The sequence below is a fragment of the Centruroides sculpturatus genome, unplaced genomic scaffold, assembly GCF_000671375.1.
Source record: "Centruroides sculpturatus isolate CEXI.00-Female unplaced genomic scaffold, Cexi_2.0 scaffold12, whole genome shotgun sequence".
NCBI classification, from domain to species: Eukaryota; Metazoa; Arthropoda; class Arachnida; order Scorpiones; family Buthidae; genus Centruroides; species Centruroides sculpturatus.
The window spans coordinates 839059-859585 of record NW_019384438.1 but is presented as its reverse complement, the minus strand read 5'-3'; the positions used below and the strand labels follow the sequence as shown (position 1 = coordinate 859585).

Here is a 20527-nt window from a genome sequence, read left to right as displayed (position 1 = left end):
AAAACTGTTGGCCACCCAAGATAGACCAAACCTATCATCTCTAAAAGACATTTGTGCAAGATGTTTTGATATTGTTCAGTATTAATGAATCCTCAGATGATTTTGAGTGGCATAGTCCCTTGAGTAATGATACTGCCCTACACTAAAACAACTGGTCCATGCACTGGCATCAGTTTTGTGGCCATCTGCATCCCCATGACATCAATTTGTTTCGGAACAGCTTGTCAGTAAACACTACTTTGCTCCAGTCCCAATTCAAATTGGCCATGGTTCAGACCACATGTCATTTGGCTGCCAATACGGGTATGTTGAGAGGCCACCATTTCTTGATGCCAACATATTTCAAGTGATGCTGGTTGCTAGCAGCACTCACTTTTGGTCTTCTCCGTTCAGCACTCCGGCAATCTGACATAATGACCATTATGGGTAACACAGTGCAAGTTGTGTCACATGTCATTCACTGACAAAAACTGTTTCTACCCCGATCCCGATGACAGTTCTGGTCCACATCTATCCTTGCATTGCTTCAATATTCTGTGCACTGTAGGATAATGAACACTGGTTAAACTGGCCAGTTCATTCACATCCATTATCATAATGTTGATGAGCACATGGAGTGCCTTTCTTTGAATCTCTTCCATGGTGTTATCTATTTCAGACACCAAACTCCAATGCTGAGTCCAGACCTGTCATAATGATGGGACCATGCTCAAACGAACATATAACATGCCTTCTGGTGGTCAATGAAATTAAAAGATATGAAATTATCACTGGTAAAATGTGTAGCTTCAGGCTGAAAGATGATCCTTGTTGCAATTTTTTTTTCATTATACTGTAGTTAAAAAAAAATCTCATAAAAAATGTCAGGAAATAACATTCTTTTTGAGTGAAGAAACTAAAAATTAAATTTCTATTTTTACTAAAGCTTGAGATCCTGAAATAGTCTCCTTGAATACAGTATATATCTTAATTATAATGACAAAATAGTGTATAATTTCCATTATTCATAAAATATTATATCAAGTACTAGAAATATATGCTTTTCATAATTCTAATTCCTTTCAAATAATGATGATAAATAGAAATACAGCTTAAGACTATAATATCATTTTATCTATAATTTCAGTTTGTTTAACTTACTTTGCATTAGCATTTTCTTCATTAGTGGCAAATGATATGAAAATTTTTAAAGCTGTTCTATAAATATAAAATTGTGCATAATATTCATAGTAACAAAATGGTCTTTATTATTATTTTTTCCTCTCTCCTTCATTTATTAATATTTCTTTATATTTTTTTAACGTTAATGAATGATACATTTTTATTAGCATTTATGAAAAACATTTATTTTATCTATAAATTATCTTTCTGCTTCTAATTCATTTTACAAATATCGATATTTAACTGGTTAAAACAATGTTATTCTCTAGGAATTATCATATTCACAGACTCCAAAAATACTAGCCAATCAACTTTATTTACCCAGATGCATTTTAGAAATTACAATATTTCCCTCTTCAGTGTTTGAGCTTCATTTGGCTTGTTTGAAAGAAAGCCCACCAAGGAGGGAAATACAGTAGAGCATCGATTATCCGAATGCCGATCAACCAAAACGTCAGTTAACTGAAAGCATTCCAGTTGGACTGTCATGCTGAATCAAACATTTTTGATACTAGATTAACTTCTAAAGTATAATTTTTTGTTTTTATATTTTTCAATATATTTATTTTGCTTGTACAAAATAAAGAAATAATTTTTAACAATATAATAGCCACGATTATTATTATAAAAAATTTTTGTTAGGCTTAACATCAATGAAAATTCAATGCAAAGCAACATGCAATGGAGAAAAATTTAAACACGGGATATGTAATATATTATTATTGGGATATACTAATATATTATATTAATAATGTATTTTTTCATACATAATCGGTTATCTGAAAAATCAATTTTTCGAACCCCAGTCCCCAATTGATTTGAATAATCGATGCTCTACTGTATTGTAATTTCTGAAATGCATCTGGGTAAAATAAAGCTGTTGACTGGCTGGTATTTTTGGAGTCTGTTGATGTGATAATTCCTAGAAATTAATGGTGTTTTAATCAGTTACATATTGATAACATTTATTCATTTAGTCAATATCATTATTATTATGGCAGAGAAGGAAGAATATGGATTTGAGGAAATTTATGGGAAGAAAAATATGAATGATTAATTAATATAGTATGTGAATTTTAATATATTCTGCATTTTCTAAAATAAATTAAACTTAGCCAAAAATTTATAATAAATATAGTCAATAGTATGCTAATAAAGATGTATCATTCATTAATATTAAAATAAAATTAATAATAAAGAAATATTAATAAATGAAGGAGAGAGGAAAAAATAATAATAAAGACCATTTTGTTACTATGTATATTATGCACAATTTTACATTTATAGAACAGCTTTAAAAATTTTCATATCATTTGCCACTAATTGCAGAAAATGCTAATGCAATGTAAGTTAAACATATTGAATTACGTTATGATTTCTAAGTTTTAATAATTATTTAGTTAAATGATTTTTTATTGGTAAAAGACAGCTGTTTATCATTCTCTATTTAATGTAAAATAAACAATTTCATTAAAAATTATATTTGCAATGAATTTATATATCCATAAATATAATTCATCATCCTCATTAAAAATTCATCATGTAGAAATGTGAAATATCTGCTTGTCAAATTGCCTCATATATTAAGCTCTTTAACTCTTTAATTGCAGTTGTTTGTTTTCTACAATATTCCAAAAACATATTAATGCTATAATATAATATGTAAATATCATAAACAACAATTTTTCAATAATTAATGGCAAGTCAAAATACTTAACAGCTTTGCAAACAAATACTAAATTACAAGCAAAATAAATTCTCACTTGCTCAATCTTTATCTCTCTTACTGTTCAACTTTATTATAAGACAAGTTTTATTAAAGCATATTATAAAAATTATTTTTTTTTATATTGAAAGCAAACAGTTTATTACATAAATTAAATTTTTTTAAAGTTTAATATTGTGGTTGTTTAATATATTTTTGCTACTTTTATTCAAAATCTATAGCTTCTTAACTAATACAATGAAATATCAACATAACAAAATTGTAGGGACCATCAAAATATTTTCATTATAGTAAAATTTTGTTATATTGAAACACACTCAAAAACATAAGGATGATAAAAAAAAACTTTATTCACAATAAAAAAAACACAAATTTTGAAGTAAAAAAGTTTTTAAAAATGCAATTTATCTATTACAATTTATATAGAACCAAATTTCACATTTTTAGAACATAATTTTTTTTATTACAGTACAGTATAAATTTTTATTCTGTATTTAATATAATTTATGTTATCAAAATTTCTTCGACAAACATTTAAAATAGCAAAACAGTAGCACTGATAGTTGGAATCCTGCCTCTCTAATTGTTATTATTGCTGTTTGAAGCTGTTATTTTCCACTAAAAGAAATCTGTAATTGGGCTATAGTTTGAAAAAATTGTAGACCTATAAATTCCCACTGCTGTCCGACTGTCTTTCCTTAACCTCAAGAATGGCTAGATGAAAACTAAGACAAGATATGGAAACTTTAGGGGAAGAAGGCCCTGATTAAGTAGTATATGCAAACTTCTGATACACACCAGAAATCATTTTATTTCAAGTCAGACATTTTCCCCTGTAAGGTGTTAGAGAGATGAACAAGACGACTCTATTGTTAAAGGAAAAGTGTGATCTATATAGGCAAGCCACTACTAATTTGGAGTGAAGAACCTATATTTTAAATTAAAAAATTATTAAAAATATGATTAAAAATTGCAGCCTAGTATTGTGATGATGTCACAATAAATAATTGTTCTTATTTGTGTTGTTTATCCAACTTTTTTCAAAAAATCACTGTGATACAACATTCCAGTACACTATCAGGCCCTTCTTTGTCCCCCCTTTATTTTCTTTACTTTTCCTTTCATTTTCATTTTGCACATCATTGTCTTCTTCTTTTCCAGCAATAACTACTTTCATTTCTTTTTTTTTCTCATAAACTTAAAAGAAATAACTGTAAAGTAATAACATTAAAATAAAACCATAACTAAGGATTAAAATTAGTGTTTTCAGACTGTTTGACATAATATTCATCATTTATGAAAATGAAAGACATGCATTTATAGATTTCATTATAATGAAACTTTTCTTTTGTAACAGATGGAATTTTTACAGTATTAGGTTAAACTGAAACCTTTTTGCATTGAGTTGAATAGGAAACAGGAGGGATTCAAGATAAATTCCTTATACTGAAAATTTGTTAAACTGGAATTTGTTATATCAACATTTCATTGTATACTGAAGTTTTTGAAATGGTTAATTTGATGGTGTGATATTAGACAAAACATATTAGATTTATTATGCAGCAGTATCATATTTAGTCAACCAAATATTCAAAACTACATAAGAACATAATAATCTAATAGGTGCTAGAAGTGATTAATATAATATTTCATATTGTCAGATGAATTTAAAAATTTACGATCAACCAATTTTAATATAGTATAATAAATATAATCAAGACAGGTTGATAATAATAATGATAATGATAATAATAATAATAATAAGCGCACAGCCCAAATGGTTAGGAGTTGAAAGTTGAAATTTGGTATACAGTTAGGGTATGTCACGAGAACACACACTAAGAAGAGATTTTTCGAAATTCCCCTGGGGGGAGAAAGACAGGATTAAGGCTTAATGCTTCATCAACAATGGAAGTGTTACGTAACAATGGAATTGTTAAAAGAAAGCGACTTGCAAGATTTACAGGCGCAGATGCAGTTTTTTTGTTTTTGCGGGAAATCAAACATATTTTTAGAACCATCTAAAAATTCTCTAATTAGTCTGGAAACAAGGGGACCCAATTCTTGCATTCTGTGAAAACGGGTAAGGTTGACTGTAACGTAATAATCTTTATCTTAGTTATCGTTACTTTTGCCCAAGCAACGCCAGGCCCACCTGCTAGTAGTATAATAAATTATTCTGTTCAATATGTAATTATGAATAATTATAAACTGATATATACATATATAATTAAAAAACATTGCTTTTTTTAGATATATATGTATAATAGAAAACATGATATAATTATTCATGATAAATTAAAATTTGTTAAAATATGTTAATAATAAAAAATAACATTATATGTACAGTACATTTAACAAATTTTAATTTCCTGAGCGTAAAATAACATTCTGCCATATAGAAGTGTGTGTCATCCTGCAATGTCACATTTTTTGGTCCACTACTGAATTTTCAATGTACCAGTTCTCTTTGGTCAATTACCTCCACACATTATGTTCCACACTATGCTTTACTGTCATAGCATTAGGCCCTGTATGACTAGCAATATTACAGTATTAAAATCTGTCTCCAGGCAGGCCAATCATATGTCCATGTTCAAACTCTGTTGAACATGTTATTACACCCTTCATTGTTAATGAGGCTTAATGAGGCATAATGAGTCTTGGACACATATCTCACTATCCATAATCCACTACTTATATACAGTAAACCCCCTATAACACGGGTTCCTATAGTTCAGATTCCTATATCACAGCGAAAAAATTGCAACAGTATTTATACAAACATGCTAAAAAAACTCCTATAATTCGGTAAAACATCATCGTCGACTCATGTCACAACAGGATTGGTCAAATCTGGACCAATAGTGGACGGGCAGCCAAACTACTTTCCGCCGTCCAGCGCCACGCTACGGAGAGTTTAGGCAGGTAAGTTGAGCTTACTATCGTCTGTACAGTATATAAATTAGGTACTTAAATTAAACAAAATTAACAAATTAATTAATAAATTAATATTAATATTAAATATCAATAAAATTAATAAATTAAACAAAAGTTTAATAGGTAGAAAATATGTATTGATAAATTTTTATACATTTCTTGTGAAAAAAACATTTCTTATTCAACGGCCATAAAAATTATTTCTATTAATGATGTCTCCAAAGTTCAGCTAATTTTTCACAGAAAAATAACTTTTGTCATTCGGGACATTCGGGAATTTCAATGCTGACTCAGTGCTGATCTCAACATTCGTTAAAAGTCGTTCCTTTTTTCAATGTTGAAGTAGCGCTGTTGTCAGTGCTGTCTCAACACACTCAGCACTCAACAGATATGTTGACTGCTACTTTCCAATGAATTGTGGGTAATTGGTAAGACATTTGAATGGAATCCGTTTTGCTGAGAATGGAATTATGGGAACTAAGCACTTCATACTTGAGTTGGAACGTTGTTGATGACGTCAAATTGTTGACTTCAACATTCGCGTTGAAAATTGGAATGTCCCAATTGCTTAAGCTGGTTTTCATCACGGAGTGCCACTCCGCAACAAAAACAAGCTTAAGCAATGACGTCGTCGAACGGTACACACTCAGTAAGTAATCCTACAATTTCTTGTCTACAGCATAGTTTATATGGATTATTCCCAAAAAATTATACGTATTTTGGAAATGTTGAGTCAAATTAGTCTAGAATCGATTAATTTTATGGAAGAAAACCTTTCAAACATAGTCCCTAAACTGCACACGTGTCGGGCTGTGATTGGCTCATGTATTTAAGTGACTTGTACAACACGGAAATCACATAACATGGAACGTATGTACCATGTTATAGGGTGGCCAACTGTAGTTCCTAAACAATCCTGTATTTATATCCCTTACTTGACAGCTAAGAGCATGCTACTGAGCCTAGATATGTGAATTACTCTGCAATTTTGATCATTTGCATATCACACCCTGATTTACATATCCTTAAATTTCAAGCTAATATTACAATTCCTTCATATTGTTGCAATTTTCACAAACAATAGCATATATTAATTGATAATATTTTATTTACAATTTGTAATATAAATATTTAAAAATTTCATACATTGTGACAATTATAGAAGTTTAAATAGTGTAGTTATAATTTCAATAGAAAATGGAATAAAATAGTATTAATTGGATGGTAGTAAAAATAATTGGTTATATAGTATAAACACACACACAAAAAATTTTTAAATCCATCATATCTAACTTTATTCATCATTAACATTTTCAGTCATCTTTAACATCCTTTAGTTTCTAGTTGAAACTTATGGCGAGTTTAGATGCAACCAATCACATAATGTTCCATACTTTAAATGTAATTTTTGTATGTTTTATCCTATCCTATTTGAATTTTGATATTACACAAATAGCCTAAAGGAGACCTTAATAGCATTCTTCAGGCTATTTGTGCAATATCAGATGACTGAAAATGTTAGATATAATGTTAGATATAATGGGTTTATTTTGTAAGTGTTTATACATTAATTCGATGCAAGTTTCTTGAAAGCAATCTGATATTGACTCCTTAGTTTCACACAAAAATTTGTTTGTACAATTTTGATTATCCTCACTTTATAATAATGTGAAATTTTCATATTACAGAAATTTCATGTGTTAGGTTTTCAATCCTTTTAGAATTTTGACATATTGGGCTTTTCATTGTATCAGAATTTTGGCATGTCAGGCTTCTGATCCAATTTGGATTTTGATCAGATCTCAAATCAAAATTCAAATTAGAATTTCATACTTGTAATTTATTTTAAATTGTATTTTAATAAATAAATTTAAATAATGAAAAAAATTATACATTAACTTACAAACCTGAATTTAATGGGGAAGTACCATCGGAGCCACCTATTGCATATAAATAACCTCCTAGCACAGAAACTGCAACACCTAATCGCTTGGTACTCATTGGTGCAACTTTAGTCCACCTATTGGTCTGTGGGTCATATCTTAAATAAAAACAATATATTTTAAAATATTGTTATGTAATTATGTTCATTTATTTCCAATAAATTAAACTAACCGTTCTACAAAATTAAGACAGGAAACACCATCTTGACCCCCAACAGCATAAAGATAACCATCAAGAACTGCTACACCAACACTTGTTCGACAAGAACTAGTTGGTTCAACATCACAGCTCCACTGATTTGTTTGTGGATCATACCTATATATAATTTTAAAATAATATGTCAATGATGACATTACAAAATGATCAATACAACAAAAAAAATTAAAAATATCAACATTACCTTTCAATGCTATTCAAATAAGACTGGCCATCATGTCCACCTACAGCATAAAGTAAATCATTTAGAACTGCAACACCTACACCACATCTTCTCTTACTCATTGGAGCAGCCATACGCCATTCATTTGTCTGTGGATCATATCTTTCTACACTAGCTATGGCATCTCCACTACACCAACCACCAACTAATAATAAACAAATATTACACTTTAANATGTATCAATAAATAATCTAGAAATTTTCAAGAAATATTTAAAATTCTTTCTTTAATTTACTAAAATATCATCCATATAATATAGATAAATTGGAAGGAAAAGACAGAATAATACCTATGTATGAAACCACAAATCTCTTGTTATTATTTTTATCAAAAAGATAATTTATGCAAGTTTAAACCTAGGTCTAAATGTTGGGGGGGAAAAGTATACTTCTGAACGACAAAATTTGAATTTTGCATATGTACTAGTTGCATGTTGTACAGGAGTTTACTGTAGTTGAAATCAGTCATTTTAGATGTTTTATAAATAAGAAAAATATTTTGAAAGAATAAAATAAAAATATAAAAGTCAAAAACCTATGCATTGTTTTGTGATTAAGTTCTTAATACAGTGTGTTTCTTTAAATTCTTCAAAACCTTTAAATTCCTGAGACAAAACTGTATTGAAAACATAGAGAAAAATTAACAAATTTCTTTTCATTAACAAGATATTGGCTACACTGAAACATTTTAAGCAAATAAAGTTTTTGTTTTATTGCATTGTTATTTCAGCAAAATTGTTTAAAAAGTTTCAGCAAAAAACACACAACTGCCAACTTTAGCATGCTGAACAATGACTAGACAATGTGCTTTTAGAAATTTTGACTTTAACATTTTTCTTTCATATGAATTTTTCAAAGGAAATTTATAAATAACTAGCAGGTAAGCCCAACATTACCCAGGAAAAAAATAAGTACAAACATTATGATTATTAGATTATTTTGTAGGGTACTTCTAACTCTTCTATTATATTATAGTATTTGATTTAAATAACTACAAAGGTTATCTTATGTAAGGGTTTATCACACCGAGTGACCAATCTAACACATTTTAAAACTTCTTTAAATTGTGTACGGTAGAAGAAAGTAGAAGAAAATTTCTAAAATGTGTTAGATTGGTCACTCAGTGTGATAAATCCTTATGTAATATAACCTTTGTAGTTAGTTATATAGGTCAAATACTATAATATAACAAATAGTAAAATGAAAACCATATAAAGAGTTTGGTTATTTCAGCCTACAATTGTCATGTTTATTGCAATACTTGGATGATACAAAATGGCACAATTTCATTGATCAAGTAGACACCAATTGAAAATACAATATCTTAAAAAATTTAAAATATTGTATTTTCTTATAATGTTAGCACTAACAAACTGTTTCATTCACATTAAATTATATGCCTTTGTGTCCTTATCATATGTTTAGTACATAATTTATCTACAAGGATTTTTATTTTATTACTAGGACTTGTTATACTGGTGACTTCATTCTGCAATTCAAGAAAACATATCAGAATAAAGCAGTCTTACTTTTTTGCAGGTTTATGACCAAAATTGGTCGTAAACCTGCTAATGAGAGACCGACAGGTCCAAAACACAATGATATCGTGTAACATGTGTTCAGGTGAAAAATAAAGACTGTTTTTTTTCTGAAATGTTTTCTTGAATTGCAGAATCAAGTCACCAGTATAATAAGTCCTAGTAATAAAATAAAAATCCTTGTAGACAAATTATATACTAAACATGTTTCATTTACAGCTGAATATCAAATGGCGATATGCCAATGAATAAAATTTTACAAAAAAATGGACCAAATATTTAAACTTGGCACCCTCAAAAACCACTTAAATCATATTTTGTGCAGGCCGGTAACCTCATACTATGTAATTTTCCTATTTGAATGCCACCATACTGATGGGTCCGATAGGAAGGAGGGGCTGTCACAGATGGAGGATGAAGTTAATTTGACCAGAAGTAGTAATTGTCTTCCTCCTGGGAGAGAGGATGGTCAATGACTATTACTTAATAGTGGTCTACTATTAATATTTGAAAAGTGATCCACATTGAATAAGTTGTGATGGCCCTGCACGTGATCGAAGTTGCTAACCTTAATGTCCAAAATCCTTGATATGAGACTTGTTTAAATTTAAAAAATCTTGTAAAAATGCGAGAATAATTGCTTTTATGTGATCCTGTAAAAAAAAAAAACTGGAGAGACCAGTTTGAAAAAGTAAAACTCAGCAAAAACATCTAAGTAAAGGAAACTTTTGAAAGTTGTGACATAAACATACTGGAAGCAGATTTGATAGTAAGGTTCAACATGTGAATAAAGTGCACATTACACAGACTACAACTACTGGAAATTTTGAATGAAGCAATGTTGCCATGATAATAAATAGGAAAAATAAATATTGGCACAGAAAAAGACTTCAAACTCTACTTTGTGCCTTAAAATTGTTGCACATACATTAATTAGGCTAAACATTAGAACATCTTAAACAATATCAGTGAAAAAAGTTTGGGGCTATGGGTTTATGAGTTATTAAGGGAGATGAAATCAGGGGAGGATGTGGATGTCCAAGTTATCTGGTAGTTAAGCTTGTCCTTGTAAATATCATGTTTATAGAAAAATTATTAGAATTGGTTTGGTTTATTTGGTTATGGTAACCTGACACATGAGCAATCTGCCAAATAGGATGCATCCTGGAAAGACTGTTATGTAAAGCCGGCCACAATTTAAATGTTATTTAAGTGTTACTTAAGTGTAAGAAAACCCAGAAGCCTCTACATGACCAGTTCATTGGCCACATGTGAATCCATGACCAACTATTGGTGTTCAGTGATTTTATCCACTTAGTTACTGGAAGGTATTTACTGTGCTGCAATTTGAAAAAATTGTAACCTATAAATTCCCACTGTTGTTCGTCTGTCTCCGTCCTTCCTTAATCTCAAGAATGGAGTTAGACAGATAAAAGTTGAGATCCAACATGGAAATTATAAGAGAAAGAGGACCAGATTAACTTTATATGAACTTTTGTTTTGTACTGCAGCTCATATTATTTAAATTCAAAAATTTTCCCCTGAACAGAGTTAGATACATAACCAGCATGATTCTGTTGCTAACAGGAAATGTATGATGTACAGGGGCAAACCACTACTACACATGTAGGCAAGTGCTATGTGCTACCTGTCACTGTAATGGCATAATAGTACATCTATTTCGTGTTATATTATTATTGCTGTAATTTGGTGAATATAATACATATTTTTTAAAATTATATATATATTTTTTGTAATAATTATATTTAGTTAATTATTTTGTTAAATTTTTTCCAATAAATGGCACTACATGTAAAGTCAGCAATCAAACTTGTAGATGGAACTTAATTGATACATAGAAATTCAATTTATAATTTGGAGTGGGATGTACGACATTATCTAAGTTAGAAGTATTTGAACATAACTGCCGAGTTTCATAGTAGTTGGTCAAACAGCCTAGACGTATATAGAAAACAAACAAACATACAAACATTCTCATTTATATATGATATACATAGAAACAGGATGAGTAAAACTAAAAATAACAGAAAACGTACTTTTTTTTTATCCAGCAAAGAAATTTAATGAATTAAAAAACGTTTTAAACCTCTATTTTTGTGTCTTCCTCAGTTATAAACGGTTAGAATAACTTAAGAAATTGAATGATTTAATTAGAATCGAATATATAACTAATACTGTATTGGATTTTGAAAAGAACAAAATACAAATTTTTAAATTTAACATAAACCAATAAGAAAATAATTTAAATTAATTTAAAAAGATAACATGTAACCAAAAATACATATAAAATATACCTAAAACAGTCTGAATAATAAACAAATGATGTAATTTTTACCATTGACATCACAACAACAATACAGAAATCAAGTTCTGTATTATAATAAAATTGGGGACATTATACAAAAATTATACAATAAAATATAGATGTAACAAAATTGTAGGGATTACTGAAATACATTCTTATAGTGAAATTTTATTATACTGAAACATAATAAAAATGTCACAATGTTGAAAAAGCTATAAAAAAAATGAAAAACTCTTACATCTTCACAGCAAGGAATCTTTAAAATCATAGTTTTTCTAACACTGCTAGTTAAAGTAAATTTTGCACTTCTAAAATTCTATAAAAAACCAAAATGAATCAACAATTTATATTTCTATCTTTTCATTTTTAGTCTTTCCACTCTGTGGGTACTTAATACCTTTTAATCTTGCCTATTATGGGTTTGGCCAGGCTCATAATGGGGATGACCAGCTGGTGAAAAATGAAGTCCAACATATTCAGGTCAACTCACTCCTGAAAAATTTGGGAATCAACTCAAAGATAAACTTGTTATTCTTTATCACTTTGACCAACTAGCCATCTTTGTTTATTCTTGCACTGTCTTGAACAAACAGTTTATGCATGAAGTAGCAGCATCACTGATAAACCATTCTCCAGAATATTTGTTGTTTATTGCTATACTTAAATTCTCATGTTAAACCATTCCAATATGCTATCTGGCATATCTTTTTGTTTCATCAGAAAATGGCAGTCTTTGTCATATCAACTGCATCCATAATAATAATCTTGACTTCATCTTCTAAGACAGTGATGGGCAACCCATAGCCTGCAGTAATATTTTTTGTGGCCCATGTCGCATAAAATATGAATAAATATATCAATTTCCCAGCTTAAGGAAATATTCAGCAAAAATTCAAACGTTATTTTCTACAACTTATGTATGTAAATAGTTTTTCCGCAATGAATTTAGTAAATATTAAAACAAGAAACTGGCTAACAGACACATCAAAACTAATTTAAAACTAGCAGTGACTAATATTTAACCAAATATTTCCAATATATTATGTGAGATAAGCAGAGGGTCAGGGGTTAATCCCCAATGACCACTTATGCTGCACAAAGTTGGTAAAAGCCGATCTTGCAGCCGTAGGATGGCTAGAAGGGCAAAAAAGTGAGTGGGGAGTGTGTCAGTAAGCCGGCAGGTACAACAATAGACGACAGGTTTAAGAAAATAAACAAGCATTTATTATTATATTAAAGCTAAGAGACACGAGGCTATAACAATATATAGGTTAAATGTGGTTAAATATGTTCACGGTACAAAAGGGCTGCTCTAACAGCTTTAACGGCTATTCTGAGAGAGAGAGAGTTTGCAATGCTTGAAAATATAAATACCTCTATGAGGATATGCCTAATATGCATTTGTCGAATGGGCCGTATGAATCGTAGTTGGCACAGGAACTGTAGAATGGTGATGGAAGTTCAAAGTTGTTGTCTTGTCGTATGGCGATGTCCTTTCGGTCGCTATGTCTGGAGTATGGAAACAAGATGTACACAGTAATAAGTATAACTTCCTTTGGTCACCCAGAGCTTCCAGGGACTTGAGCTTTTATAAGTTTTTTGTGGGAAAGGAGTCACATGATCGACTTCTGTTGACACTAACGGTGCATTCCAATCAACTAAGTGTCAACTTTCCCACCTAAGTGTGAAAACAATCAGTGACCTCCGATATACTTCTCACCAAGAGTGTTTTTTTCATTGGAGTTGTTTACAAAGATTTGTCCAACATCGGCGTAAAAATCACGGATTTCACAATTACATTTATATCAGTTCCAGAAGCTAAATTAAGTATACCTATGCTATATATGAATAAATAATTGTGATTTACAGACATTTCCCCCCTCTTTTCTCTTGTATGCGGATCACATCAGTGTAAGTTTTGAAATGCGGCCCTTACATAGATAAAGGTTGCCCATCCCTGTTCTAAGACACTAGCTAAAGTCAAGATATTAGATAACTGTGAGGTAATGAGACTATATTATAAACTAGACAATTATGACAAAAATCTGTTGCCAGATAAATGTTAAAATAGTATCCATTGACAAGAAAAGAAAACAAATTTATATATTTACAGATTTCATTATAATGATCACTTTCTTTCATAAAGGGTCAAACTTTAATTAAATTAAACTAAAATTTTCACTATAGTAATATCCATTAAATTTAATAATTTTTAAGTTAAGATGAAAGGTAAATTAGTGGAAGATTAAAAATAAATGTTTTTGTACTAATAATTTTGTTATACTAATGATTACAATGACATTTTACAATGTTACAGAAAGAATTTTTACAAACGTAAGTGGTTAACTTATAAATTTAGATTATGCTTCAAAAATATCATTTGTAAGATTTGTAATACATTATTTAATGACATTTATAAAAAACCAATGCAAGTTAAAGATAAAGCAAATTTTAAAAAATAGTTAAATATATACCTGCAAAGAGAACTTCTCCTCTACGTACAGGTTTACGAGGTCTAGTTCTTGGACCCTGCATCAATGGACGTTCTTGAGGAAGAAGAAGATAATTTTTTGCTTCATCTACTAAATCTCGACATGCTTCATCTCTTTTGATTAATGCCTCAGAACCAACTGTTCCCACAAGAAATTTTGGGCTAAGAAGTGGCAAACGGACATGTTGCAATACCTAAAATGAATCAGTAAAATTAAAAATAAGTAAAAAATTATTCAAAAACATAAAAAAGCAATTAATTTTGAAAAATTTTACCTGTGCTAAATGTTGATGTCTTTCAGTAACATTATATTTTACCCATGACATGACTGAACTGAATACCTGTTCTTCACTACGGACATTCAGTTCATCACTTGATATAATGTCAATTAATTGGTTTACAGGCAAGAGTAAAAATTCTTCACTTTCCATAACCTGTAATTACAATATTTCAATTTTTCACATAGAAAATAAATTTTGATAAGACTAATAATATAAAACAAACAACAAACCTCTTGGAAATTATGCTGTGTAAATTTGTCAGCAATGCGTAAAAGTTCACGACAGGAATGAGTATCTGCAAAGGCTCTTATTCCAAGACAATTGGAGGGATCAAGTTGTCGTTTCAGGAACTCACAACAAACTTCTTGTATTTCTACCATTTGCAGAAGACAAGCTGCAGGAAGTAATACTTGCACATTGTTCTCTTCAACAACAATATGAGAAGTATATGCAAAGTCAATTAATAATTCCATTGCATGTTCATCAATGTCACGAATAGTTACCTGTAAAGTTGTAATTTTCAATTATTTTGGGAAACAATAATCATTAATAATTAAAAAATTAATATTTACCTCTGTCTGTCTACTCTCTGCTAATTCTCCTGTAAACATGGCATGAAAATATGGTGAACAAGCTGAAAGAATAACTCTATGAGCAAATATTTTTCGAGCACCAACTATAAGTACAACATCACATAATTCTCTATGTTTATGTAACAAATTAATGGCTTCTAATGTATGTCTAGGATGTTTTTCTGAAGTATATTCAAGACGAGCTGGAGAAGGTGGACATTCTAAATCAGTATGAAGAATTTCCCCCATTCTTTTATCAAATCCTGAAATAGTTAAAAAAAAAAAATATATATATATATACATCACATTCATACACAACATTCTTTAGTATATTATTTCAAAAATTAGGAAAATAATAGGCTTGTAAAAAATTTTTCAAATCATTTAATATGTTTCTTATATGTCAATTATATAAGTTTAATTTCTGTTTCTTACAAATATTGCTATTATTTTGCATTGTGTATATATGTCGTAGGCAAATCGGAAAATCATCTATTTGCTATTCAACCTGACATTCCTTAGGCATTTTGCATTCAGCTACAGAGTATTAGGGAATTAAGAAAGTGAACTTCAGTTTGTTTAATTAACCTGATCAATTCTAGGCTTATTGTAATACACTGAAGACATGCAAGGCTTATTACCCAAACAGCAGATAGATGTCTAAGTAAGATTATTATACACTATGAAGAGTTCCAAATCTTCTTCACTATGAAGAGTTTGTAAAATTTCTGGTGAAATATTTGTTGACTCTAATCCTAATTTTGGTTCTGATCCAAAAAGTGCTGTATACAGACTTCTGCCTAAAACTTGATACTTAGAAGAGTTCTTTTGCCACTGGATGAAATGGTACCTATTACCCAGTCTGTACTACAGTCTTGGATGGGTGATACTGGTATCACCCATCCAAGACTGTATGTTCAGGGTCATTATTTTACATTCAGGCCATATAACTGAAAGTTGCTAATGACATTAGCCATGAACACTTTTCTGTTGTCACTCTGCAAAATATAAGGCACACCAAAATATTTTTACATGTGTAAAACTTACTTTTCAGAGAAAATAACATTTTATCACAACCTCCATGACCTGTTGAGCAATGATATTGAAGTAACACATCAAAATATCCCTCAATAGGAAGAATTATCACAAAAGGATCGTCATTGCTTTTTCTTTTCTTAATTAAAACTCGATTCTCTCCAATCTCCATTGTATTATATTTCTTAATTAGTCTGTACTGCTTGCTACTTTTCTTCTTGTCAGGGTTTCTTGAATCTAAAATTTCACAGACCACTTCATTTACACTTGAAGTTGTCTAAGGTTTTTTTTTTTTATTATGTTGTCATTCTTACTATTGTATTCTTTAATTTTTTCATTAAATTTCAACTTCACACAACATATTTCTTCTTCGGAGCCATTTATAGTATCATTGGCCCAAATATTTTCTTCTCCAACAAATGTAATTTCTATACCATCTCCATTTCTAAGTCACTCTAAATACAAACACAACACACACACACACACACACAATGAAATGTAATTCTACTAAATGTTAACTCAAAAAAAAGCAACTGCGACTGTTACATGCATGTTAACAAACCTGGGCAAAATTAAGTTTTCAACAGGTGCTTGACCAATCATACTAACACAAAAAGGGGGAAAGGGATGTTATACTAGCACAAACATCCAGTTCACAAAGCACCAATTTCAGTTTACAGTAGCATGTAATTTCCCATTTCCTGCAGTCAAAACCATTCAAAAAAGTTGAAATTTTGGTACATAAATTTCCAATCATGTATGATCAAATTCTTAAACACTGACATCCACAAACATCAAGGGTGTAGTGTATTTAGCTTTTATGATAATACAAAGATAAATAGTGAAAAATTAATGATTCTATCATTTTTTCTTACTCTGTTTAGTTAAATATTGGATAAATTTTGTTGTTTATTTTAATCTTGTATATTTCTAATTAAGTTGTGTTTGATTGTAATCAATGTTATTTTATATTATAATGATAAAATTAACATAAACTTTGTATTTAATTTAAATATTGAATTAGTGAAACATTTTAATCAAGAGGAAAAAATCTTATTTTAATTAAAACAAAATATATGCATTTTCTGCATTAAACAGAAAGTTATTTTTTGTACAAAAATATCCTAAAAGCTAATTAAAAATATTTTCTTTTGGCCTTTTCTTTTCAACATAAATATGCAAATACTAGCTGTTACCCATGACTTCGCCCACACAGATTTTGCAAGCAAACCCCATTTATATTCAGTATTTCAACAACCATAGAAATTGTTATATAACACCTACTACTGAGAATGATGAGAATTACTGAGAATCAAACTAACTGTTTTCAATTTGATCAATTTTCTAAAACGTTTACAATTGTTCTATAATCGAACCAATATGCAATAACAAATTTGAATTTAAAACGGTTCAAACATTTGGTTAAAAATCAAAATATATAAAAATATTTATAACAGTGTCTGAAATGTTATCAATTTAATACACCTAATGAAAACTAAATGTAGTTGAAAACAAAAAATTGCATCTAAAATAGTACAGCAGAAGCCATTCTTCAGGTTAAGACAATCTTCTCTGCCTCATGGGGAATTCGAAAAATCTCTTCTTGGCGTGCATTCTCATGGCGTACCCTACTAAAACGCAGTTAAAAACAAATAGTACAGTAAAAGCCATTCTTCAGGTTAAGCCTTAATGCTCTCCCTCTACCCCCACAGGGGAATTTCCAAAAACCCCTTCTTAGTTGCATTTTCATGACATACCCTAACTGTGTACCAAATTTCACCTCTTTAGGTTTAGCAGTTTGCTCTGGGCAATGATGAATCAATCACTCAGGACAAGTAATTTTATATATTTAGATTACACTTGTAATTTGTTTTCACAACTATTGCATTGACAATTTTTTCTTGACTAGTTTTGACAATGTAGTAAAATAAAGAATTCACAATGACAATATTTTGTGAAATAAGTTAAAATATTATATAAGTTAAAATATTATATTAATATTATATCCTAAATTAAATGATAAAACTTAAATATTAGAGTTTTGGAATTAAACTGAATCAAAAATGTCAAGGTAAATATTTTCAAATTCCTCTTAAGATACTGTCTGTTTTGAAGCAGATTAGAAAAAATTGCCAAAATGATTTCTAGCAGATAAATACACTTAAGCAAAGTTTTTTCTTCATTGAAATATTTTGTAAATATTGTTAAAAAGAAAGTTTTGGCAAAAAAGCAGGCTGCTAATATCATGTAGATACTTATTAAGAATGTTTACTTTAGGAAGCTAAATCTTTAATTGATCAATAAGATAACATTTTTCTCCAGACCCAGTTCAGTTCATAATTCACACAAAATGAATATAAATATCATTAGTCTTTAAAGTTAACGAAAGATTGAATATTTGATAACTTCTAGTTAATCAAATTTTATTTAAAAACAAAAATCCACATGCAAATTGAACATTATTTAAAAATGAAAACTCAGATATTTTGTTTTAAATAATGTTTGAGTTGCTGGAAATTATAAAATATTCAATCTTTGGTTAACTTTAAAGAACAATAATATTGGTATTTATGTGGTGAATTGTAAGCTGATGTTATCCTTGATCAGGACAAAAATATTTTTTATTAATCAATTGAAGATTTGACTTCTTGAAGCATTCTTAATAAATATTTATCGTAATATGGTGCTAAGTATACATGAAATAGTTGATAATGTGTTAAACAATGATTAGACAATACAATACTAGAGATTTTGACTTTAATATTAATTGCAGACTTTTAATCAAGTTGCAAACAATTAAAGAATGAAATTTGCTTTTAAACAAATTTTACTCTCCAGCTGATTCACTGGGCCATGGGAATAAAAAAAAATTAACATTACATTGCTTTTGCAGTGATTACTGACTTACAGACATACAACTTTTAGGTATTTAACAGCTGATATCTGTTTTAATTGAAACTGAAGAAAGAGTCCATTGATAAAAATCACCTTTTATTCATTTTCAAGTTCTGGAATACATCCCATCTATTTCTATTTCAATTTTTAAAAAGTATTATCTTTTAATCTGATATTTTTTTCATGATTTAAGGAAAACTTAAAATATTTTGGTGACCAAATAGCCTAAAAGGAAAAGTGAGGTCATCATGGGATTCATTCTGAAATATAAAAGTGAATAAAAGATGACTTTTTAGACAGAATTTAATTAATACAAAAATTATCATCCAGAATTTTAAAAAAATACTGGTCAACAAAACAGAATTCACAAATTTTTCTGATCTGTACTTTTCCTATTCAGTTTTTCATCAGAAAGCTAATACTCAAGTTTCAGTATTTATGTAGACAAGCTTCTAGTAACACAAATTAAATTTAATATAATTTCATATAATAAAATAGCAATAGTCAAGCAATATTACTAAACATTGAGTAATACAAATTTAAATACTTTTTTAACTTAGATATAGTTTTTGATTTATTTTGTAAGCAGAATCAATTATCAAGCAGAGATTTCATTTCTAATTAACAAAAATAATAAGAAAAAAAATTTATTAATATGTTTGCTATACAAACATTGTTAAATTTTTATATTACTGTATTATTATTATTCATTATATTAAATATGTTTTTTTAATGGTATATTAATTTTTTTATTAATATTTTTATGAGATTCTTTCTGCATAAAATTTTACTTAATTTAATAAACAACCTTTGCAACATAATTTTACCTTATTAATCCTCATTTCAAACTTCAACTTTCAGTTCAAGTAAGTTTTAAAATTTTTGCTTACTGTTATATTAATTAATTTAATAATATTACATCAATAAGTATTAAGATCCTATTATACTTTATACAGTAGAGCCTCAAAAACTCAGCACTCGATAACCCAGCACTCCGGATAACTTGACCACACCCTGGCAGGGCAAAAAAATTCTTAGTTAATTAATTTTCATGATAAAGACAGCTTTATGCCTCATAAAGTATTTTTCTGAGGTCTGTCTTATCAGGCAAATTACTGTACACAGTGTATTCATTAATTTTCATTTTCATGTAGTAAAGGCTCTATGCCTTCATAAAGGA

General features: G+C 29.2%; 1 protein-coding gene across 2 annotated transcripts in view; it reads right to left on the bottom strand.

Annotated features, from left to right (window-relative positions):
- The window catches only part of LOC111620028 (kelch-like protein diablo), a 37657-nt gene that overhangs the window by 2566 nt on the left and 14564 nt on the right, over positions 1 to 20527 (bottom strand). For both annotated transcript variants that reach the window (XM_023361871.1, XM_023361872.1), the window contains exons 2-8: positions 15418 to 15680; positions 15076 to 15348; positions 14840 to 14998; positions 14548 to 14758; positions 8172 to 8355; positions 7943 to 8086; positions 7735 to 7868 (exon numbers count right to left, since the gene is read on the bottom strand). In XM_023361871.1, coding sequence (XP_023217639.1) covers positions 7735 to 7868; positions 7943 to 8086; positions 8172 to 8355; positions 14548 to 14758; positions 14840 to 14998; positions 15076 to 15348; positions 15418 to 15666 — 1354 coding nt within the window. In that variant the 5' untranslated portion in view covers positions 15667 to 15680. The remainder of the gene's footprint in view (positions 1 to 7734; positions 7869 to 7942; positions 8087 to 8171; positions 8356 to 14547; positions 14759 to 14839; positions 14999 to 15075; positions 15349 to 15417; positions 15681 to 20527) is intronic.